General features: G+C 45.1%; 1 protein-coding gene across 3 annotated transcripts in view; it reads right to left on the bottom strand.

Annotated features, from left to right (window-relative positions):
- The window catches only part of arap3 (ArfGAP with RhoGAP domain, ankyrin repeat and PH domain 3), a 100378-nt gene that overhangs the window by 22639 nt on the left and 52866 nt on the right, over window positions 1-24873 (bottom strand). For 2 of the 3 annotated variants that reach the window (XM_037076593.1, XM_037076595.1), the window contains 6 exons: window positions 24656-24868; window positions 9274-9379; window positions 8970-9117; window positions 8822-8890; window positions 8175-8249; window positions 7585-7702 (listed from right to left, as the gene is read on the bottom strand). In XM_037076593.1, the coding sequence (XP_036932488.1) occupies window positions 7585-7702; window positions 8175-8249; window positions 8822-8890; window positions 8970-9117; window positions 9274-9379; window positions 24656-24868 (729 nt within the window). The remainder of the gene's footprint in view (window positions 1-7584; window positions 7703-8174; window positions 8250-8821; window positions 8891-8969; window positions 9118-9273; window positions 9380-24655; window positions 24869-24873) is intronic. The other variant, XM_037076594.1, reaches the window with a different exon arrangement.

Below are 24873 nucleotides of genomic sequence, written 5' to 3' on the forward strand. Positions count from 1 at the left end.
TCATACAGGTTTTGCTGACCCAGAGCATCTCCAAAGGTAGCTGCTTTTACATCTATCTCTCCAGGAGCAAGAAGTTGGAAGCACTGGAGCACCAGGGGAAGATGTCGGAAATGTCCTCACAGGCAATGAATACGAAAGAAGCTCCAGTGACACCAATTCATAACATGATTTTAAGGAAACAGGATAGACTGTTTCCGGGAGTTTAAGAAAAAACAGTTGAATAAAAATGTTATTTGATGTATGTTAATTAGTATGTGGATGAAACAACAGATGAGTTGTTGATAACAAGAACCGAGAAAAGCAGTAACATTGTCCACAGCAGAAGTGTCCAAACTTTGAATGGGGATCAGTAAATTATCGATGCAAAATTACAGACTGAATGTAAGAAATGAAATTGAAACATTTGAAATTTGGAAAATGTATGATATTGAAGAAACTGGGGTTGTATAGTGGTTTTTAAGTGCTAATTTTAGGCTACATCAGGAGATTAGTATGACATGACAGATGTGTATGAGTAGATATACAAAGCTGGAAGGAATTAATCGATTCGGAGTGTTTTGGATAACATGCCACTCTAAATGGCAAAGCTGCTGAAGAGCAACTGTTCAGTGGATACAACAGGATGATATGCTCATTTGTTATGAAGAGTTAGACAGATTTCTGTGTTCTCATATGTGTATCCATATGTCATGATGTGGAAAGTGTTGTGTTTTGTTGTAATCCTGTGATGTATGAGCTATGGAATGAGCAATAATCTTAACACTTTAATTAGGTTTTACTTCTCATACCTTCATCGTGATATATACATTCTGATAATATTTGAAAATAGAACCTGTAAAAAGTTTGGAGTTCAATGACCGATTGGCATATGGTCATTCAATTAGAGTATAAATGGTAATTGGTACTTGTAAATTACAAAGGAGTCTCCTCGCCTGGATTGGCTTGAAGGCATGGATGCTCCATAGTTGATTAGTAAGGTTTCCTATTTCTTTTTGATACTCCTTAGGAGGGGTATATTTTTGGAATGGGAAGCAACAGCTGATCTGTGAGATTCCCCTACAACTACACATAAGAAGCCATAAGCAAAGATTTCGAAAATACAAACTATTTTTCAGAGTTTGCTGAAAAAGTGTACCTAAGGGAAGTCCTGCAGATGAGGCTAAGGGTAGCCGAATTCGACCTAATTAGGATAAATACTGAGCTTATCTAGTCATAAAGTAACTTAAAATAATGTGCTATAGAGACTAATAAGAAGCTAAATAATTAGTTTCCCCAAATTGCAGTTCACAAAAACACAAAATTAGGACTCTGAACTTAGCAATGGGATTGGATGAGGAGCCCTTTGTTGAAAACAGACATACTGCGACAGGAGTTGGATAGAAGTATATTATTGCAGATGTGCTTGTAGGTTTTTTTTCGAGACCTAAAGGGTCTTGAAGGGGGGAATATGAGGTGTCTGGACGGCAACACATTCTGGCCTTTAATTCAACTCAGTTTAAATTTAACCTGTTCCTCCTTGTGTGAGTTAGGGAATGCAGACAATACAGGGCTCACCGCTCCAAGAGACCTTGGAGTTGTCATGACTCTTGTTTCTGTTTGTTCTTGTATCTGGTTTTTGGTTTTGATTCATGTCCTTTTTTTCTATGTCTTGTTGTGTTCTGTGTTTTGGTTTTTCCTTGTCTCCTGTCTCATGTTCTATGTCTGCTCCTTGTTCCTGATCCATGCTCCTGTCCATGCGCTTCTGTCCCGTTTTGTTTTCCCTTTTACCCCGACGCGACAGAATGACTGGACCTGAAATGGACCTACCAGACAGTGTTGTAATTTGTAGGCTGGGGATCGAACTGATGGAGATTCTGAGTGGCCCGGCTGACACCGGGGAGAAGCTAAAGGCCATAGCGGACTATGACCAAGAACTATTTATTAGGCCTTGGATGAAGGAACTCCCTTGGATCGCTCAGATGATAGCGGTGCTAGATAACCTCAGAAAGGCCTTGGAAGCGGCAGCCACAGCCACAGCCACAGCCGAACTCCCAGCCCAGGCCGCAGTCACAGCCACAGCCACAGCCACAGCCACAGCCGAGCTTCCAGCCCAGGCCTCAGCCACAGCTAAGCTTCCAGCCCAGGCCTCAGCCACGGCTGAGCTTCCAGCCCAGGCCTCAGCCTCAGCCACAGCCGAGCTCCCAGTCCAGGCCTCAGTCTCAACCCCGTCAACACCTGCCAGTGGCCCCCAGTCGGCGTTCCGGTCGACACCTGCCAGTGGCCCCCAGTCGGCGGTCCGGTCGACACCAGCCAGTGGTTTTCAGTCGGCGGTCCAGATGAGGCCTGTACCTGCACCTCGGTCGGAGGACCGGCCGAGGCCTGTACCTGCACCTCGGTCGGAGGACCGGCCGAGGCCAGTTCCTGCACCTCGGTCGGAGGACCGGCCGAGGCCAGTTCCTGCACCTCGGTCGGAGGACCGGCCGAGGCCAGTTCCTGCACCTCGGTCGGAGGACCGGCCGAGGCCAGTACCTGCACCTCGGTCGGAGGACCGGCCGAGGCCCACGCCAAGTCTTGCTCCTGCACCTCGGTCGGAGGCCCGGCCGAGGCCCACGCCAGGACCAGCGCCTGCTCCTGCACCTCGGTCGGAGGCCCGGCCAAGTCCCACGCCAGGTCCAGCGCCTGCTCCTGCACCTCGGTCGGAGGCCCGGCCGAATCCCATGCCAGGTCAAGCGCCTTCTCCTGCACCTCGGTCGGAGGCCCGGCCGAGTCCCACGCCAGGTCCAGCGCCTGCTCCTGCACCTCGGTCGGAGGCCCGGCCGAGGCCCACGCCAGGTCCAGCGCCTGCTCCTGCACCTCGGTCGGAGGCCCGGCCGAGGCCCACGCCAGGTCCAGCGCCTGCTCCTGCACCTCGGTCGGAGGCCCGGCCGAGTCCCACGCCAGGTCCAGCGCCTGCTCCTGCACCTCGGTCGGAGGCCCGGCCGAATCCCACGCCAGGTCCAGCGCCTTCTCCTGCACCTCGGTCGGAGGCCCGGCCGAGTCCCACGCCAGGTCCAGCGCCTGCTCCTGCACCTCGGTCGGAGGCCCGGCCGAGTCCCACGCCAGGTCCAGCGCCTGCTCCTGCACCTCGGTCGGAGGCCCGGCCGAGTCCCACGCCAAGTCTTGTGTCTGCACCTCGGTCGGAGGCCCGGCCGATTTCTGTGTTCTCATTTGTGTATCCATATGTCATGATGTGGAAAGTGTTGTGTTTTGTTGTAATCCTGTGATGTATGAGCTATGGAATGAGCAATAATCTTAACACTTTAATTAGGTTTTACTTCTCATACCTTCATCGTGATATATACATTCTGATAATATTTGAAAATAGAACCTGTAAAAAGTTTGGAGTTCAATGACCGATTGGCATATGGTCATTCAATTAGAGTATAAATGGTAATTGGTACTTGTAAATTACAAAGGAGTCTCCTCGCCTGGATTGGCTTGAAGGCATGGATGCTCCATAGTTGATTAGTAAGGTTTCCTATTTCTTTTTGATACTCCTTAGGAGGGGTATATTTTTGGAATGGGAAGCAACAGCTGATCTGTGAGATTCCCCTACAACTACACATAAGAAGTCATAAGCAAAGATTTCGAAAATACAAACTATTTTTCAGAGTTTGCTGAAAAAGTGTACCTAAGGGAAGTCCTGCAGATGAGGCTAAGGGTAGCCGAATTCGACCTAATTAGGATAAATACTGAGCTTATCTAGTCATAAAGTAACTTAAAATAATGTGCTATAGAGACTAATAAGAAGCTAAATAATTAGTTTCCCCAAATTGCAGTTCACAAAAACACAAAATTAGGACTCTGAACTTAGCAATGGGATTGGATGAGGAGCCCTTTGTTGAAAACAGACATACTGCGACAGGAGTTGGATAGAAGTATATTATTGCAGATGTGCTTGTAGGTTTTTTTTCGAGACCTAAAGGGTCTTGAAGGGGGGAATATGAGGTGTCTGGACGGCAACACATTCTGGCCTTTAATTCAACTCAGTTTAAATTTAACCTGTTCCTCCTTGTGTGAGTTAGGGAATGCAGACAATACAGGGCTCACCGCTCCAAGAGACCTTGGAGTTGTCATGACTCTTGTTTCTGTTTGTTCTTGTATCTGGTTTTTGGTTTTGATTCATGTCCTTTTTTTCTATGTCTTGTTGTGTTCTGTGTTTTGGTTTTTCCTTGTCTCCTGTCTCATGTTCTATGTCTGCTCCTTGTTCCTGATCCATGCTCCTGTCCATGCGCTTCTGTCCCGTTTTGTTTTCCCTTTTACCCCGACGCGACAGAATGACTGGACCTGAAATGGACCTACCAGACAGTGTTGTAATTTGTAGGCTGGGGATCGAACTGATGGAGATTCTGAGTGGCCCGGCTGACACCGGGGAGAAGCTAAAGGCCATAGCGGACTATGACCAAGAACTATTTATTAGGCCTTGGATGAAGGAACTCCCTTGGATCGCTCAGATGATAGCGGTGCTAGATAACCTCAGAAAGGCCTTGGAAGCGGCAGCCACAGCCACAGCCACAGCCGAACTCCCAGCCCAGGCCGCAGTCACAGCCACAGCCACAGCCACAGCCGAGCTTCCAGCCCAGGCCTCAGCCACAGCTAAGCTTCCAGCCCAGGCCTCAGCCACGGCTGAGCTTCCAGCCCAGGCCTCAGCCTCAGCCACAGCCGAGCTCCCAGTCCAGGCCTCAGTCTCAACCCCATCAACACCTGCCAGTGGCCCCCAGTCGGCGTTCCGGTCGACACCTGCCAGTGGCCCCCAGTCGGCGGTCCGGTCGACACCAGCCAGTGGTTTTCAGTCGGCGGTCCAGATGAGGCCTGTACCTGCACCTCGGTCGGAGGACCGGCCGAGGCCTGTACCTGCACCTCGGTCGGAGGACCGGCCGAGGCCAGTTCCTGCACCTCGGTCGGAGGACCGGCCGAGGCCAGTTCCTGCACCTCGGTCGGAGGACCGGCCGAGGCCAGTTCCTGCACCTCGGTCGGAGGACCGGCCGAGGCCAGTACCTGCACCTCGGTCGGAGGACCGGCCGAGGCCCACGCCAAGTCTTGCTCCTGCACCTCGGTCGGAGGCCCGGCCGAGGCCCACGCCAGGTCCAGCGCCTGCTCCTGCACCTCGGTCGGAGGCCCGGCCAAGTCCCACGCCAGGTCCAGCGCCTGCTCCTGCACCTCGGTCGGAGGCCCGGCCGAATCCCACGCCAGGTCCAGCGCCTTCTCCTGCACCTCGGTCGGAGGCCCGGCCGAGTCCCACGCCAGGTCCAGCGCCTGCTCCTGCACCTCGGTCGGAGGCCCGGCCGAGTCCCACGCCAAGTCTTGTGTCTGCACCTCGGTCGGAGGCCCGGCCGAGGCCCACGCCAGGTCCAGCGCCTGCTCCTGCACCTCGGTCGGAGGCCCGGCCGAGTCCCACGCCAGGTCCAGCGCCTGCTCCTGCACCTCGGTCGGAGGCCCGGCCGAATCCCACGCCAGGTCCAGCGCCTTCTCCTGCACCTCGGTCGGAGGCCCGGCCGAGTCCCACGCCAGGTCCAGCGCCTGCTCCTGCACCTCGGTCGGAGGCCCGGCCGAGTCCCACGCCAAGTCTTGTGTCTGCACCTCGGTCGGAGGCCCGGCCGAGTCCCACGCCAAGCCCAGTGCCTGCACCTCGATCGGGGACCCGGCCGAGTCCCACGCCAAGCCCAGTGCCTGCTCCTCGGTCGGAGGCCCGGCCGAGTCTCACGCCAAGTCCACTGCCTGCTCCTCGGTCAGGGGTCCGGCCGAGGTCATTTGTTGCCAGAGACCCTTCATCGGCTCTCAGACCACCAGCTCCCGGCAAAACTCCATCGGTGGTCCGGCCAAGAACCTTGAGGGTTTCCCAGCCAGTGGTCTGGTCGCCAGTGGGTCTCCGTCCACGCCTTCGCCACCGGTCTTCAGTGGGTCTCAGCCCACGCCTTCGCCACCGGTCTTCAGTGGGTCTCAGCCCACGCCTTCGTCGCCAGCCTCCAGGTGGTTCCAGCCCGCGCCTTCGCCGCCAGCCTCCAGGGGGTTCCAGCCCGCGCCTTCGCCTTCGCCTTCGCCTTCGTCTACGTCGCCAGGCTCCAGGTGGTTCCAGCCCGCGCCTTCGCCGCCAGCCTCCAGGGGGTTCCAGCCCGCACCTTCACCTTCGCCTTCGTTACCAGCCTCCAGGGGGTTCCAGCCTGCACCTACGCCCTTGCCTTCGCCTACGCCTTCGTCGCCGCCCTCCGGTGAGTTCCAGGCCGCGCCTATGCCTTCGTTGCCAGCCTCCGGCGAGTCTGAGACAACGCCTACGCCTTGGTCACCGGTCTCCAGCAGGTTCCAGCCTGCGCCTTTGCCTTTGTCCCTGGCCTCCAGTGGGCTCCAGTCCTCGCCTCCACCCTCATGTTTGTTTGGACCTTGGCCCTCCCCCTGACCCCCTCCACCCTCCCGGCTTTGTCTCTGGCCCTCCTCCAGACCCCCTCCACCCTCCCGGCTTCATTTGGACTTTGAATCCTAGTATTGAGGGACATCTGGGAGCTGTCCCTTAAGGGGGGGGTTCTGTCATGACTCTTGTTTCTGTTTGTTCTTGTATCTGGTTTTTGGTTTTGATTCATGTCCTTTTTTTCTATGTCTTGTTGTGTTGTGTGTTTTGGTTTTTCCTTGTCTCCTGTCTCATGTTCTATGTCTGCTCCTTGCTCCTGATCCTTGCTCCTGATCCTTGCTCATGATCCTGTTTGGTAGGTTTTGGATTTATTTTGTATTTTGTTCTGTTTGATTTTGTACTTTGACATTGATTTGAACTTTTTATTTTTTTTGCTTTGCTACTTTGACTTGTTCTTAGTTGCTACTTTGTTTTTCCATCCCCGTTCTTCCGCTTTTGATTTTTGTATTCAGCTTTAATTAAAGCTCGCCATTTGTTTATCCCCATCTTTGCCTCCCGTGTCTACTGCGTTTGGGTCCACCTTTTCCCTTTTTCCCCAACCTGACAGGAGTCAGCATTTAGCTGTGTGGGTCAAAGGTTAGCAGGGGACAAGGCCACCATAAGGACTAAAATGGAGCCTGACTCCTGTTCCAGATGGAGGATGATATTTAAACACGCACATCTCCAGAAAAGGATAGAGGGCTCATCTAGGTAATTCTGAAGTACAAGCCCGAAGGAGTGACAGTAACAGATTTGGTCATTTATGGGAGATAGAACACCTCCTTTTCTAGTTGATTGGATAGATGGACCTTCAACCCACCACAGTGACCAATTAGGAGTAAGCAGGTACTGCCCAAGGGACTTTAAGAAGGGTCCCACGAGTAGAGACGGGGGGTGGCACTTGGTAGAATTCCTAAGAGCGAAGGCATAGGAGTTCTGATAGGGCAAGAAGGGCAAAAACGTTTGGCATTACTTTGCCCTAGATTGGAGAACATCAGATGTGGGGCCACACTCTGCTCGGACGCTAGGCTCAAGTCTGTTTTAATAAAGATTGCTCTATCATTCCACCCAACCTTGCCTCCGCAGATTTTTTTATCAACCTACTACACGCCAACATTTTTGAGGAAGACAGCCCAGAAACTACAAGAGATCGAGAGAGATAGGTTTCCAGGTGTCTGTCTCACCCAGCTGTCCATCCTCTAAGGCCTCAAATGTCATCCACACGTCCTTGTCCCCAGGCGGGATGTTCCTCATGAATAGAACCTGATTGGTAAGCTCCTCAGCACACATGGTGGGAGACACCTGCAGGGGTCAAAAGTCACACCTGAAAACACACTTCCTGTTTATCCCAGCATGCGCTGGGTGAGGCAGTTCACATCAGAGCCCCAACATAATGTTACCATGACACAGTCAGTTGTTTGACCTGGTTTATTATAGTCTGTTTGTTCAGTGAAAAAAATATAAGTAAGGAGAGTTACAGATTACTGAACACAGTTTTAATGACAATTACCTTGAAAGTAATAGATTACTGAGAACATTATTAATGACAGTTACCTTAGAAGTAATAGATTACTGAGAGCAGTATGAATGGTAGTTACCTTTAGAGGAATAGATTACTGAGGAAACTATTAATTATAGTTACCTTGAGAGTAATAGATTACCAAGAACAGTATTAATTATAGTTATCTTGAGAGTAATGGATTACTGAGAACAGTATTAATTATAGTTACCTTGAGAATAATAGATTACCAAGAACAGCATTAATTATAGTTACCTTGAGAGTAATACAGCAATCTGGTATCTTCACCTCCAGATACACCTCAATGATCAGATCACCAGCCTGAGACAGCTGCACACAAACATCTGCATCAACCCGACCTGAAGGAGCTCACAGCTGTTGACTCCTTTAATTACCAACTTACTGACAACTGATCACTAACTAATCAACTAGTTACCAAATTATCATTAACTCATTATCAACCTATTATTAGTTAATCGAGTTATTACCAATGTGTAATCAATTTATCAATAACTAATTACCAACTTATCACAAATAAATCTATTATCAACTTATTAATTCATCAAGTTATTATAAACACATTACTAATGTATAACCAACATATAAATAATCAATTTGTTACCAACGTATTACTATTAAGTAATCAAGAACTACTGACATATTATTCATTAATCAGCTTATTACCAATGTATCACTTTCGAATTACCATCTTGGTATCAACATTTAACAAACATATTATCACCTTATCATTAACTTATTATCAATACTGTTAACAACTGAATACTGACGTTGTACTGATGTTCATATATGTCACTGATTCAAACTGTTGTAAATCATTCTGTGATGTTTGTATAACTAATCATGTAAAGTTATGATGTGACATCATTAGAGTATTAGAGAACCTGAGTGTCCTTCCAGGAGGTGATGAGGCTGATCTCTAGCTCAATCTGAGTCTGATGCTCCTCGTCGATCTGGAACAGGAGTAGAAGTCTGTTGAGAGTTAATGACTCAGAGGAAGATGAGTTGAGCTCCGCTCAGAGTTGTACTCACATCGAAGACATACAGGTAGTTGTCTATCAGATCCTCGACAATCTTCACCTCATGCTCTCCTTTCCCATCAGTCTGGAACAGACTGGGAGCGAACAGCAGCGACAGGTTTTTCGTGCACATCTGGTTCAGGTCAGCACACTTCTGGACCCTGAGACACATGATTAACTGTTTCTGCTTCTGCTCCAAAAAAAACACAAAGGAATTCTCGTCCTGCTGTTATCAGACTGAGCCGACTGTAAATGATGCAGCGGTGTTCTGGACAACAGACATATCAGTGCCGCAGGTGCACTGGTGTGAAACTCACCTGTACAGGTGACTGATGAGAGCAGCCAGAGTGGTCCTGTTGACTCGTGGAAGACTCCGGATGATGTCTTTGTAGCGGTCCAACCTCTGTCTCTTCTGAGGGATTTCTGAGGATGAAAACATGACTCTTGAAGACTTTAACACGGGAGATGTAAAAACATACTGAGCAAAAAGCATCAATACTGAGGACTTCGGGTGGAATGGTAGAGCAGCATGGACACAGAAGTCAGGGGGTCCCACATGCCAACATAATAAACCCCGCTAAAACCCCTGACACATGTGATGACTAGCTCTAAAATTGAGAATATAAGTAGAGGTTCAACAAAAACAAAGAATAAAAATAACCCAAGGTAAAGAAATAACCCACTCAATTAAGGAGAGCAAGCTAACACCTGTAGTTAGAATGGCCACATTTCAAAGCTATCATCACAAAGTTTACAGAACGAATAGTGTTTATGGATACCAAACAAGAAGAAATGGAATTCCTGTCTTTGAATGGCTTAGGAAACCCAGTCAAAAGAGCTAAAATAATGACCAAAATTAGAAGGAAGAGACACAGATAAACTTCTTACTCATTTATCGAAAGCGGAGCATGACAAATGTGGTTTTTTTTTAGAATTGGCTTCAAAAACACCTTCTACATCTCACATTCCAATGCTTGGAAATAAGGAGTAGCAACACTGATGTCTAATGTAATCAAATTTGAGTGCCAAAAAGAAATAAAAGACAAAGAGGAAACAGGTATTATTGTAAAAGGGATTAAATCTCTATTTGATACTATTGCAATGGAAGCAGAGGGCACATGTATTTGTGGGAGAGACCTTAATGTGTTAACGGATTATGACATAGATACAACTTGTTTCAACAGAAATAAGAAATCCATCACAAAACTGGTATACATACAAGTATACATAGGAGGAAATGGGTTTTTTTTAAAGTGTGGAGAGATCTACATCAACTGCGGATGGATTTTAGTCTCTACTCAACTATGTACTCTGTTTACTCCAGAACTGTCACATCGCGGTGAGGTTTGTCCTGTCTTGGGGTCTGTCTTGTGAATTTCATGTTTTATTTTGAAAGTAACTCTCCTCTCGTTTCAGGTCACTTGCCCTTCCCTTGATTGTTTTCACCTGTGTTCCCCTCCCCCATGTGTATAAAATCTTTGTCTTCCCCTGTCTGCGTTGCCAAAGTATTTTGTCGTCCTGTCGTTTACTGAAGCCCTGTTCCACAGTCTTGCATTAGCGTCCATGTTAAGTATTGCCACGTTTTATTTTCTGTTTTTGTCCTCTCTAGTAGAGTGATTTTTTGTTTGATATTTTCTGGTTAGGGTTTTGAGTTTCAGTTTAGCTTTTGTTGTAGCCTTTTGTTTTCCTCCTTCTGGAGCACTTTTTGTTGTACCCTTTTTGAATATAGTGAGTGTAGATAAGTTTCATAGCCTGCGTGCTTTTCCTCTTCGGAGTGTTTTTGTTTGATTAATTTTCATAGTTATAGAACTTTATATCAGAGTAGATTTTCCTCCTTTGGGAGCGCTTTCTGTTATTGTGTGTTTCATGTCTTGTTCGTTTTGTATGTCCTTCAGAGTTTCATAGCCTTTGATTTATCATTCTGACTAAAGCAAAACAGAACAATAAAACCTGACATTACTTCTGCCATTTCTGCATCTGAGTCCTCTCTTTTGTCCAAGCCTGACAAGAACCAGCAATTTTTTTATGCAGAAAGAGAACAGAGGTAAATTACAAGTGTGTCGGATCAAAGTAGCAGACGTGTCTGATCATAGTGCCATCTATCTGAAGATTCACTTGAACTGGAGACAAAAAGATACAATTTGGAGTTTCAATATGAGGATGTAAAACAATAAATCAATAATGAGTAAATTAGAGCAGACATAAAGACTTATCTGGTAACGATAATGGGAAAACAGACCCAGCCATATTATGGGATTCTTTGAAAGCAGTTATATGAGGAAAATTGATTGCAATAACAAGTAACTACAAAAGAGAAAAAATGAATAAGATTCATTTAGCAGAATTGAATTCTGCAACAACATAAGGGAAAAGGGAAAGTTGATCCAAAAATCCAACAAGGAATAAATGAGGTGACAAAAGAAATTAATAACTTACTATTACATGACGCAGAAATAAAGGCAAGATATTTAAAATAAAACTATTATGAATCAGGCCCCAAAGCAATGAAATAGTTGGCGAGACGTTTATGGAAACAACGGGCAGAAACTACAGTCAATTAAATACATGACCCAAAAACAAACCAACCTAAATATGAACCAAAAGGACATTGAAAATATTTTTAGAGACTATTACAAGGAACTTTACACCCAGCCATGAGCCTCAGGTCAGAGTGATATTAAGACTTTCCTCAACTTCTTGGACCTACCTTCAAAATGCACCAAAAAAAAGAACACATAACAGCAAAGATGACAATAGACGAAATTCAGAAAGCAATAGGAAAATTAAAATCAAGAAAGGCACCTGTGGTGATGGATTTCCCTCTGAGTGACACTAGAAGTTTGGTAAAGAACTGATATCATTACTCCACACTACATTTAATCTGACTAAAGCGAAGACCCCTCCCTCCTACACGGAGGCGATAATTACAGTAGTCCCCAAACCATTCAAAGACAAGTTTAATTATGTTGGATTCAACACTAAATCATTCAGTGCATCAAGTCTAACTTTAACGAACCCACAGCTAGAGTAAGAGTCAATGGCTGGTCAATGTGTGTGTATTTTATATGAGAATGAGTGAGTAAAAGGCTGAGTGAGTGATTGTGTGACCACATGTCTGTCCACACCTAGAAGTCACTTGGGAGGCTGCTGAAGGTGGAGCCAGGGGAAAGGTCTTAAGAACTGGGAGCCACAGCATCTGGGAGAGCATACAATTTTTTGACTGTGTGTGATACCATGTGGAGGCCTCTCTCAGTTTATTTTATTTCTATTTACAACATTTTTTCTGTAAAAGAAACTGGTAACAATAAATGGTCATATGGACCAACCTGAACCACTCATGTCCTCATTTTTAACTTGCACACATCAGAAACCAGCTCAGCCACAAAGTGGTAGCTTTCAGTTAACAAAAAGAGAGCAGAAAAGGCTACAACATTTTGGTAAAAAATCTGCTCTGGATTGATGGATTCTTGGAACAAAATAAAGGAACATTGGATGACATTGGATGCATGGAACTGGAAACTGGAACAAAGGAAGTGTGCGTGCCACTCTGGATAGTTTGAAGGCCCAAAGTTAATCCAGATCAATCGGTATGTTAATGAAGAAACTTTGAAAGGATTCTTGTTTAGTATCTTAAGAAGAATCTCTTCTTAAGGAAGAGGAATCTTAAGGAATACTGAGTAATATCTTTGCGAGAAAAAGAACTTTTAAGTTTGTTAATTTGAACAAAGCGCTTCAGTTATCAAGAGGGGTGCCGCCAGGGATTTTGGGCCACATGAAAAGAAATGTAATTGGGCCGTTGTATAGGCTGGTGAAACATTTTGATGCTGTTAATATATAACTATGCATTTTAATGATATTTTTGACTATCATTCCCATATTTGTGAAAAGAACAACATGACAGTCACGTGGTTACTGCTCACTGTCTCCCTTGTGGGTGGGAGGCAGATGATGGCATTGGATTAGGGGTGAAAAAATACATATATGAGGCTATATGGTTGTTGCGATTTAATCCTCTGATTTCCAGAAAATATGAACACTTCTCTGATTGTATTGAGAGTTGTGTTGTCACACATTCTGTATGCACCAGAAATGTTTTCCTCTTTTTTGAGCTATATCATATATATACACATAAAAATGTTATTTTATTTCAGAACTGTTTATAATGCATGAAAATCATTCTGAAATAAATATGGATTATAGGCTATTTTCATTTTATAGGGGGCTGACAGACAGCTACTGCTGCTGCTGATGCACATCACATATCTGTTCGAATGACATGTTTATTTTAATCATACTCTGCCTCATTGATCATATGTGAGTAAATAATTTGTGTGTGAATTTCTGTCATCAATAAATGTTTCATTTTCTTTTTTGTAATGGTAAAAAGAGCAAGAGAGACAGAGAAATCCCCTCAGACTCCCTGCAATGATGCCAACTAGCATGTCATTGAACAGTGTTGCTCACCCTCTTCACTGGGACCGGGGGGATAGTTATGGGGAGGCTGGGGTGGAGCTGACTAGTCTGTTAAGTCTGCTAAAAGGAGCAAGGACAATGATTTAATATGAATATCTTGTTAAACGTTTCCCTGCGCTGATTGAATGTTGATGAAATGTAAGCTAACAATAGTCTGTAGCTAGCTAGCTAGCTTATTTCACTATGGACGAATGTAACTTCCGGCGCTGTGTCGAGCAGCAGCAGCGATCAGCTGTTGTTGCTACAACCAACGGCGCTGATACAGGAGAGGCCTGAAATTCCCAGAGAGCTGAGGAGGAAGTACAGGGGACGTAAGGCTGGTCGTAAACAACGGGAGAAGAGGCGCAGATATAAACCGTATCTCCCTTCCATCACCATGGGGAATGTGAGGTCGCTAGTGAACAAGATCGACGAGCTGGCGGGCTTGGTGAGGACTCAACGGGTGTATCGTGAGAGCAGCGTTATGTGTTTCACGGAGATGTGGCACCATGAGGACATCCCAGACTCTAACGTCACGCTGGACGGCTTTCAGACTGTTCGGGCAGACAGGAGACACCGTGAGAGTGGCAAGAAGAAAGGTGGGGGACTTGCTATTCTTATTAACAACAAGTGGTGTCATCCTGGGCATGTTACGGTTAAGGAGCGTGTGTGCAGCCCGGACATTGAACTGCTGGCCGTGAGTCTGCGGCCATATTATCTGCCGCGAGAGTTCTCACACGTGATCTTCCTGGTTGTTTACATCCCTCCAATGGCAAACGCTGCGCTCGCGTGTGACATCACACACACCATCACGGGACTACAGACGCGACACCCAGACACATTCATCGCGATATCTGGGGACTTTAACCATGTCACTCTGGCTGCAACACTGCCCACCTTCAAGCAGTTTGTGGATTGTCCCACCGGGAAAACAGGACACTGGACCTGCTGTACGCCAATGTTAAGGAGGCATACAGCTCCACTGCCCTTCCTCCACTTGGAAGGTCAGATCACAACCTCATCCATCTGCAACCCCTGTATAAGCCTCAAGTTCAGCGGCTGCCTGTGACCACCAGGACTGTTAGTAGATGGTCACAGGAGACCATTGAGGATTTGCAGGGCTGCTTTGAACAAACTGACTGGGAGTTGCTCTGTGATTCGCATGGGGAGGACCTTGATGATCTCACGGACTGCATAACAGGGTACATCAACTTCTGTGTGGACACTGTTGTTCCTACAGTGACCTTACACTGTTTCCCCAACAACAAGCTGTGGGTCACCAGAGACATTAAGGTCCTGCTGAATGGGAAGAAGAGGGCCTTCAGAGAGGGTGACAGGGAGCAGATGAGGCGGGTCAAGGGGGAGCATAAGGAGAGGATCCAACAGGGTAAAGACAGCTACAGGAGGAAGCTGGAAAACAACTCCAGCAGAACAACTTGCAGGAAGTGTAGAACGGCATGAGGAGCATCACTGGCTACAAACCACCTGGAAGCCAGACAACAGGGGGGGTATTGAACGTGCCAATGAGCTGAATCTGTTCTTTAATAGATTTGACGAGAGGGCTCCAAACTACCCCTCCCCCAGCTTCTCCACATCCACCCACCTCCAAACCTCTGGCCCTGCTGTCCCCCCTCCCACACAGCTCTTTCCGGACTTCACCCTACCTGTCCTCTCTACCGCACCATCATCTCCCCCCATCCCCACCAACACACATGGCACACTGACGTTCACAGCAGAGCAGGTGAGGAAGGAGCTGTGCAGACTCCACCCAGGCAAGGCAGCAGGTCCCGACGGTGTCAGCCCGAGGGTCCTCAAAGCGTGTGCATCCCAGCTGAGTGGAGTCCTGTAGCACATCTTCAACCTGAGCCTGAGTCTGCAGAGGGTCCCTGTGCTGTGGAAGACATCCTGCCTGGTTCTAGTACCGAAGAAGACGCGTCCCAGCACCCCCAGCGACTACAGACCGGTGGCACTGATGTTCCACCTGATGAAGTCTCTGGAGAGGCTGATCCTCTCACCTCTTCGGCCCCTGGTCAGCTCGTCACTGGACCCTCTTCAATTCACCTACCAGCAGAAACTAGGAGTGGAGGATGCCATCATCTTCCTGCTCCACCGCGCCAGCACCCATCTGGACAGATCGGGAAGCACTGTGAGAATCATGTTTTTTGACTTCTCCAGTGCGTTCAACACCATCCGGCCTGCCCTGCTCGGGAGCAAACTGACGGCGATGCGGGTGGACCCTCACCTGGTTTCCTGGATCACGGACTATTTGACAGGTCGACCACAGTATGTCAGACTGCAGGACGGTGTGTCTGACACTGTGGTCAGCAGCACCGGGGCATCACAGGGAACTGTTCTCTCACCATTTCTGTTCACCCTGTACACCTCGGACTTTCAGTTCCGCTCTGAGACCTGCCACCTGCAGAAGTTCTCGGACGACTCTGCAATTGTTGGCTGTACCAGTGAGGAGAAGGAGGAGGAGTACAGGGGCGTTGTGGACTCCTTCGTCGGTTGGTGTAAGAATAACCATCTGCATCTTAACACCACTAAGACAAAGGAGCCGGTGGTGGATTTCCACAGGAGGAAAGCCGCACACACACCTGTCTCCATCAACGGTGTGACTGTTGAGGTGGTCCAAGATTACAAATACCTTGGAGTCCACCTGGATAACAAACTGGACTGGGCCAAGAACACAGAGGCTGTGTACAAGAAGGGCCAGAGCCGACTCTATTTCCTGAGGAGACTCAGGTCCTTCAATGTCTGCAACATCATGCTGAGGATGTTCTACCAGTCGGTGGTAGCCAGTGCCATCTTTTTTGGGGTTGTGTGCTGGGGCAGCAGGCTGAGGGCAGCAGACGCCAACAAGATCAGTAGGATCATCAGGAAGGCTGGCTCCGTCCTGGGGGTCCAACAAGACTCTTTGGTGGTGGTGTCTGAGAGGAGGATGCTGTGCAAACTGCATAGTATCCTGGACAACAACATTCACCCTCTCCACCAGGTGCTAAAATCACACAGCAGCACCTTCAGCAGCAGACTCATCCCACCCCGATGTAACACGGAGCGCCTGAGGAAGTCTTTTCTCCCTCAGGCCATCAGACTGTTTAATGCATCCACCTCTGGTCACGGGAGGGACAGTGGAGACACTGTCACCTGAGCCAAATCAAATCAATATCATTCCCTATCACTTCCATCACTTATTGAGTGTGCACTGGACCCTGTAAATCTCCTGCACTGGACTTAGTAAATTGCTGCTATTTCATGCTGCTGCTAAAATTATTTTTTCATCTTATACCACTTGTCACTTTATTCAATCTTATTGTGTACTTTTATTTCAGTTTTATGCTGTTCACTGTTGGTTTACATTCTGTGTACTTAGTAACTTGTTTAGTAACTTGTTTATTTATTACTTTACTATATTTATTACTTTTGTATTCCTTTCTCACTTTGTTTTACCACTGTTGCACGACAATTTCCCTCGGGATAAATAAAGTTTTCTTGAATCTTGAATCTTGAATCTTAAGCCAACAGGTTAATGCCACTCAAAGACTATAAGCTACTAGAGAAATTTGTTAAAGATAACTTTCTTTGCCAAATAAATGAAAAGCTTGTTGGAACTAGCAATATCACCGCTCCCGCAGTGCCAGATCTACCTACTTTTAACTTAAGACTGTCACAATGATGTAGCAAATGTCAGAGCGCCTCATTCTTTCGGTTTTAACCTGACTATACAAAACAATATTGCTTTTCCTAACAATCAGTGTATACCAAACCAAACCGAAAACCATGACCACAAAATCGTGATATGAACAGAACCGTGTTGTAGGGCACTACTGTTGTTGCTGTGCTGAATAAAGGGCAGCTGATTTTTTGATCATTTTGTCATTTTATGTGTGGTTTGGGGGGTTAGGGTTAGTTAATGCATTCGAAGATAATGAATAGTTTTAACTATTCTTGCCCTTCACCTAAGCTGACATTGTTATATATTTAAGCATAGTAAAAATATGGCCTACATGTCTTCTAAAGACCTTCTGGTGTATCATGCAGAGTTAGCTGAAACCATAGACAGAAATAGCACACAATAAAAAATGTATTTAACATTATAAATATTGTACTTAAAATATAAAAAGCAGAGGCTAATTATGGTTATATGTTGATATGGTTTTAAGTAACTACTCCTGCCCTCCACATGTATGCTGAGGTTGTTTGCATAGTTTAAATATATAGCCTCAGCTCTTTAAAAGATCTTCAGATTTACAGTACAAGCAGACACATAACTTCCTGTGTCATGAAATACATATTCCATATTAAATGTAGATGTTTTTACTTAACTACTGTTATACTCTTAAAAGGTCAATTATGTATGACAAGTGCTTTTTTTGTTAAGACAGGCTTTAGGCTCAACAAGCATAATGTTTTTCTATGAACTGACGTCGCTAAGCTACATGGACAGAGTTTATGTCCTATTGACCGAATTAATGTTAATGCAGTTGTGTTGATGACAGACGTATTGAATCGATATGTATATAGACAGGCCTACCAATGCTACGTAGACAGAAGTGGCAAGATCAACATGTATGTCACATTTAAGAAATGAATGGTTTTAACATTACAATGTTGATTGATTAAATATAAATCAGCGACAAAATTGCAACAATAGTGCTTCCACCTGAAGTGTGTACATGATTTTATTTTGAAGTTTATTGAGCTCAGTACAGAATACAGACAGCTGGCTGATGTTATTGATGTTATTTTAAAATCACATTCAGACACAGTAGGTCCTGTGATAACACAACAAGGACAGGAACAGTGCAGGCCAGTACAAGACAGTGCAGCTTCTAGTAACTGATTACCATATTGAACAGACAAAAATAAATCACATCTATGCTAGTCAAGCCACAACAATTGTCTTTATTGCCACCTAAAAGTGTTACCATCTTTGATGGGGACATTTTACAGTTTTGGTCAGCTCATCTTTTGAGCACAACATTGAGATGAAAATAGATAATGCTCACGACAGGTGGTTTTACCTTGAGCAATAACAAAGGGCCAAGCTAGACAGTCAGTAAGTTGCCAGCATATGGATGGAAACCAAGGCTATCTCAGAGCCAAATGCTTGTTGTGTGAACATTTCCGCAATGAGTATAAGATTTCCACTGCTTACACTGAGAAAGCACTTAATTGGCCTACCATTAAGTATGAAGAGTCAAAAGCCTTAAATGACTATGCCTTGTATCTCAAAGGATGCTGTAATGCCATGGCAAAGCTGGATTACACAAAATAACTGAATGTAGCCTCCACCTTGAAAGCCTTTGTCATGAAATTGCCCTACAAGCTGCAGGATAAATGGCAGACTAAACCTAAACAATAGCCGGGGGAGGGCAACAGCAGTATCACATTCACAGATCTTGTTCAGTTCATTGAGAAATGGGCAAAGATATGTTCCGACCCAATATTTGGAGACATACAAGAGTCCGCTGGAAGCAGGAAAAGGCCCAATATTACTAAGTCCATCTCTGGGCCCGAGTCATCTTATGCAACTAGTGTGGCAACTCTGAGCACTCCAGTTGCTCAAAACTTGAACAGCAACGATCTGAAGCCCAAATGCATCTGCTGTGATGGTACTCACAGTTTGGAGCACTGCTCTGACCTCAAGAGGAAACATGCACACGGAGAAGTTAAACCTATTAAAAGAAAAAGGACCCTGCTTCGATTGTGGGTGTAAAGGGCACATAAGCAAAGACTGCAAGGACCGTCTGTCATGCAACATCTGCAACCAAAAGCATCCCAGTGTGCTTCACATCAACTTTCAGGTCAAAGGTGAGACCTCCAATTCAGCAGAGCCAGCATAATCCATCCAAAATTCATGCCTATACCCGAAGTCTACATGCAAAAGTCCATGCCAGTGACAACATCCCAACACAGGAGGATTTAAAGGAATGACCTTACCTAAGTGAAGTCCATTTACCTCAGATAGATTTTGACATTGACCTACTCATTGACATTGACCTACTCATTGGAATGAATGCAGCAAACATGATGAAACCCTGGCAGGTGATCAACTCACAAGAACATGGACCCTATGCTGTAAGAACCCTGTTAGGCTGGGTAATAAATGGACCACTAGAGGGATGCGGCAAAGGTGAGGAAATGGCTACAGTGACAGCAAATAGGATATCCTTGGTCGACCTGCAAGAACTCCTGGTGAGTCAATATAAAACTGATTTCAATAAGAATGGCTATGAAGAAAAAAGTGAAATGTCAGTGGAGGACAAGAAATTCCTGAACATTGCCAATGAATCTGTTGAAGTAAAAGAGGATCACTACTGCATCACCTTACCTTTAGATAAAGTAAGTAGATAACATCACAAGGCCCAACTAAAAGGTGCCTTGTTCCAATTCCTAAATTATCTACCATAAGTTCCACCGAACGGCCGGACATTGGAAACTGCTCCAATGAGCTTAAATCCCTCAAATTTGGCTTTATTAATATGAGATCACTGTCAACCAAAGCATTACTGATTAATGATTTGATCACTGAGCATAAGCTGGACATGATTGGCTTATGTGAAACCTGGCTGAAGCCTAATACTTTTCTGCCATTAAATGAAGCCTCTCCTCTTGACTGTAACTACGCCCATGTTCCTCGGGCCTCTAAACAGGGGAAGGTGTTGCTCTAATCTACAAATCTATTTTCAGTTTAAGCTCCAACCAGGATATTAAATTCACTTCATTTTAGGCTCTGGTTTTAAAACCATCCTCATAAAATAGTAACAGCTTTGTCCCGGGAACAGGATTTTACCTGGTTGTACTGGACAGACCTCCAGGGCCTTACTACCAATTCCTAAAAGAATTTGGTGAATTTATTGCAGATCTTGTGACTCGCTCAGATAAAATCCTAATTATTGGGGATTTCAATATCCACTTAAATAAGCCCTCTGACCCTCTAGGGAAAGCTTTTTTGAGATTGTGATGTTTCCAGCTTGATTCAGCTTGTCCATGAACCTACTCATTCCAGTGGTTCCAGTTCCCATGGACTAGATGTGTCAACCCTAAATGTTGCTTCCGTCTCCTCTGCTGTGTCAGACCAATCTCTAAATATATTTGTAGCATCATTAGCCTTTCCCTTTATCAGTGACACAAATGTTTTTACTTCTCGTCATATCAGCCCGGCATTCATACTACTAAATTATGTACTAAATTATATGCGCTGTCATGATTCCTGTTTGTGTTTGTGCTTGTATCTGGTTTTTGGTTTTTTGTATTTGATTTATTATCATGTCCTTCGGTACCATGTCCTGTGTCATGTTTTGTTTTTCCATGCCCTCATGTGTCCTTTAAGTTCCCCTGTTTATTTCCCTGGTTGAATTTCCATGCCCTCTTGTGTCTCTTGTCCTTTAACTGTCTCCTTGTTCTCCCCTCTGGCTCCCTCTGTCTGTCAGCCTTGTTCCCTCCTGGTCTACTCCTCTGTGCTCCTCCCCTTCGTTATCACACCTGGCTTCCTTCCTCGTCTTGTAATCAGTGTCTGTGTACTTAGTCTGTGCGTTTCCCTTCACTCCCCGTCTGGTCATTGTTTGTATTCTGTCTTTGGTTGTCCATGCTCCTGTCTGGTATGTTTTGGTTTTGAGATTTCCATGTTTGTTTTGTACTTTGCCTTTTTCTTTGCACTTTGTTGAACTGATTTATTTTGCTACTTTGTTTTGCTGTTGCGATGCTACTTTGGCTTTTGTCCTTGATTCATTTTTCCATGCTCCTTAGGGTTTTTTTTGCCATCAGCTTTAAATTAAAGCTCGCCTTTTGTTCCCCTTTATCCTTGCCTCCCGTGTGTAACTGCATTTGGGTCCACCTCCCCTTTACATAATTTTCCCCTTTAAACCCCTAACCTGACATGCGTGCTCTAAATACTGCTAGAACAGCATATTTCTCCAGCCTAATAAACAATAATAAACACAATTCTAGATTTCTCTTCAACACCGTGGCTAAACTTACTCAAAAAACACAGTCCGTGAGCTGTGCACCCTTTAATGCAAATTATTTATTAGATTTCTTTTGCAATAAAATTGATGAGATCAGAGTCAAAATTAACTCACATCTCTGGCTTCCTCGTAGAAGTTTATTAAAAAATATCCTTCTGCCGATCTCAGTTAGTCTCAGCTCTAAACACACAATATCTCCCTTGAGATATTGTCTAAAATTGTCTCATCCTCAAAACCAACTACCTGCCTCCTGGTCCCCTTTCTGGCAAAACTGTTTAAAGCTATGGTCAGCACTGGGACCTACAATGTTAAATATTGTTATCTCATCACTCATGACCGGTGATGTCCCTGCTAGTTTTAAGTCTGCTGTGGTTAAGAAACCACACCTCGATCGTGGATCTCTAAATAATTATTGACTAGTATCCAACTTTCCCTTCTTCTCTATAATCTTGGAGAGAGTCTTGTCCCAACAGCTTTCACGCTACTTGCATAATAATATTCTCATGGAACCTTTTCAGTCAATTTTCAGAGCCTGAAACAGCCCTTACTTAAGTGGTAAATGACATTTTACTTTAGAATCTAACTCTACCCCAGTGCTTCTGTTACTGGATCTCAGCGCTGCATTTGATAATATAGATCATGGCATATTGTCAGACCGACTTGAAAGTCAATTTGGCATTTCTGGCTTGGCTCTGCCTGGCTAAAATTGTACCTGTCCGAAAGAACACAATGTGTTTCTTAAAATAGTACTTCATCAATTTTTACTGATGTGAGGTATTGGGGGTCCCCAGGGTTCTGTTCTGGGCACTTTGCTCTTCTCTTTATATATTTCACCTGTCGGCCAAATTATTCAAAGTTAAGTTATGGAATACATTTCCACCCATAAAAGCTGATGATAAATCTCAAATCACGAAATTAGAGACCTGCTTAAATTCCTAAATTCAGATAAACTGAGTTATTTCTCAAAGTTCAACCGTCAAGAATTTAGGAGTTACTTTTGATTCTACACTCTCTTTTGATCAGCAAAGAAATTACCAAGATCGCTTTCTACCACCTGTCCACCGCGGACGCAGAGATCCTGATTCATGCCTTTCTTGCATGTAGGCTGGATTATTGCAATGCCTAATTTTTGGGTCTTCCGCATGAGAGCACTAAAAGTCTTCAGATGGTTCAGAATGCTGCAGCTAGACTCTTACTACGTACAAGAAAATTTGATCATATTACACCAATCCTATCATCTCTCATCTCCTCTCATTCATTCAGGTTCCATTCTGATGGACCATGGGCCCTGACCATTTCCGGGCTCCTGCTGTCTTGAAATACTGACCGATATAGATTGTCACACCCTGGGCTTCACTGGATCATTACTCTCCTCTGTTTCACTATATCCTCATATCTATACTTCTGTAAATCTTGATGCCTCTCTCTGTCTATTACTAATTATCTTGTGTGGCATGCCCTCTTCCAGGCCACCGGGGTGGACAGGAGTTTGTGTGGCTCAGGCACCACTTGGTGATGCCTCGTCCTGCGCAGTCACCTCCTGGATCCACTCACTTTACATATAATTTGTATCACACTTTCTGTTAATGTATCTTCTAAACTGTGATTTGTTGCTCTTTTCTGTACACAAGACAACTATTGCATGTCTGTTTGTACTGGAGGAGGGATCCCTCTTCTGTGGCTCTTCCTGAGGTTTCTTCCATCGAAGGGGTAGAACCCAGTTTATTATCATTATCAGGGTTCTAACCCCGAAGGGGTAAAACCCATCTGAAATTGTGCTGGTTAATCATTTTTATTTGTTGTCTGCCGATTGAGCTCAAATTCCAGTGAGCTGAAATGGGCCAAAAACTTGAACTTGGCGCAATGAGTTGAAATGATGTGCATCAACTTTTATTAAAATATGAGTCCAGTCAGTTAGATGGTGGCGCTGTAACTAAGGCTTGACAATGCGTTTTTGGGAAGGCCACGCCCCTCACACCGTAAGTCTGATTGACTTGAAATTTGACACACAAGTCCAGCTCCATGTGCTCTACAAAAAAGCCTCTTGGACCATGAAGCTCTGCCCACCTAGATTTTTTGCAAATTTGCATAATCTGAAAAACAGTACAATGAACAGAACTTTTGAAAGACTGACTCTATCAACACAATTTGGTATACGGCTTCGGGGGATAAAAATACACATTTCTACTATAAATGAGCCCGATTGGTCAAAAAACATGGCCGCCACGGACCAATGTATTTTTGCAGTGGGCAGAGCTTAGAAATGATTGGCCATAACTTCCTCATCCTTTGCCCTATCATCACAAAACTTGTGGGTAGGTTCACCACAGGAACAAGAATCTGCTTACCAAAGCATGTTGAGCTCAACCTTTAGGGGGCGCTATAAATGCTACACATGCGTATCTCAAAGACCACTGGACGGAATTTCACCAAATTTGGTATGCATGCTCTAGGGGCAAGTATTGACTTCTTGAGTGCCATGTCGATAGGTGAAAGTGGGCATGGCATATTCATCATTAACCATCATTGTATTTTATTAATTTATAGCAAGCTGGAAGGACCCAGAGACATGAAACTTGGTACGTTGTATATAAATGACGTCCAAATGCTGCTCCAAATATTGGATCTCAATCCGTCAGATGGGGGCGCTATAACATAGGGTGTAAACCTCGAAAGCCTCTCCCTGCCAAGCCACAAGTGCTATTGACTTGAAATTTTTCATACACATCCTCCTGACAGTCCTCTACAAAAATGCCTCTTGCACCATATTACAGATTTTTTGCTAATTTGCATAATCATCCCCATATTTCTCCCAAAATTATCGTGATCATGGAACTGTGATTACTTAAACATTATAATATCTATTGAAACTTTGAAATACACATCAATAGCTAAAATTCATAGTTTAATGTTCAAATAAAGTCTCTATGTGAAAGTATGACCCAAATGCCATTAGCATGTAGCTGAAAACCCAATTTGGAAATCTGGGGCTTATCATGGGTTTAGGGTTTGGGGCGAAAAAGGTTAGAACCTGCAGATTGTTGTTATTGTTTTACTTGTACACTCCTTATCTCTGAGGAAATTGTTTTGTATTGTATTGTTATTATTATCAGAAAATAATTAACTAAATCAAGTGATCTGACACCTGAGCACCTGCACTGATTAACTCTGCTCATTCTATGGACAGGTGCAGTATAACAAGAGACATGTCCAGCCCTCAGAACTGACGACTGCACTCTCACGACCTTGAGTCTGGTCCAAGGTGACATGGACTCACTAGCTGCTGCCTGCCACAGCGGGTGGAGGTCAGCCATGAAGATGGGGTCGTCCACCTCTCTGAAGAACCTCTTCAAGACGTCTGTCACGTCCTCGATGAAGTGGTCTCCGATCCGAAGTTTGACGTTTCGAGCATCTTTGCGAAACTCTTCCATCAGGATTCTGATCCTGGATTTGGCACCGTTCTTCCTGTAGATCCCCTCGTGGCCCAGACCTGTG

The sequence above is a fragment of the Acanthopagrus latus genome, chromosome 18, assembly GCF_904848185.1.
Source record: "Acanthopagrus latus isolate v.2019 chromosome 18, fAcaLat1.1, whole genome shotgun sequence".
Taxonomy (NCBI): Eukaryota; Metazoa; Chordata; class Actinopteri; order Spariformes; family Sparidae; genus Acanthopagrus; species Acanthopagrus latus.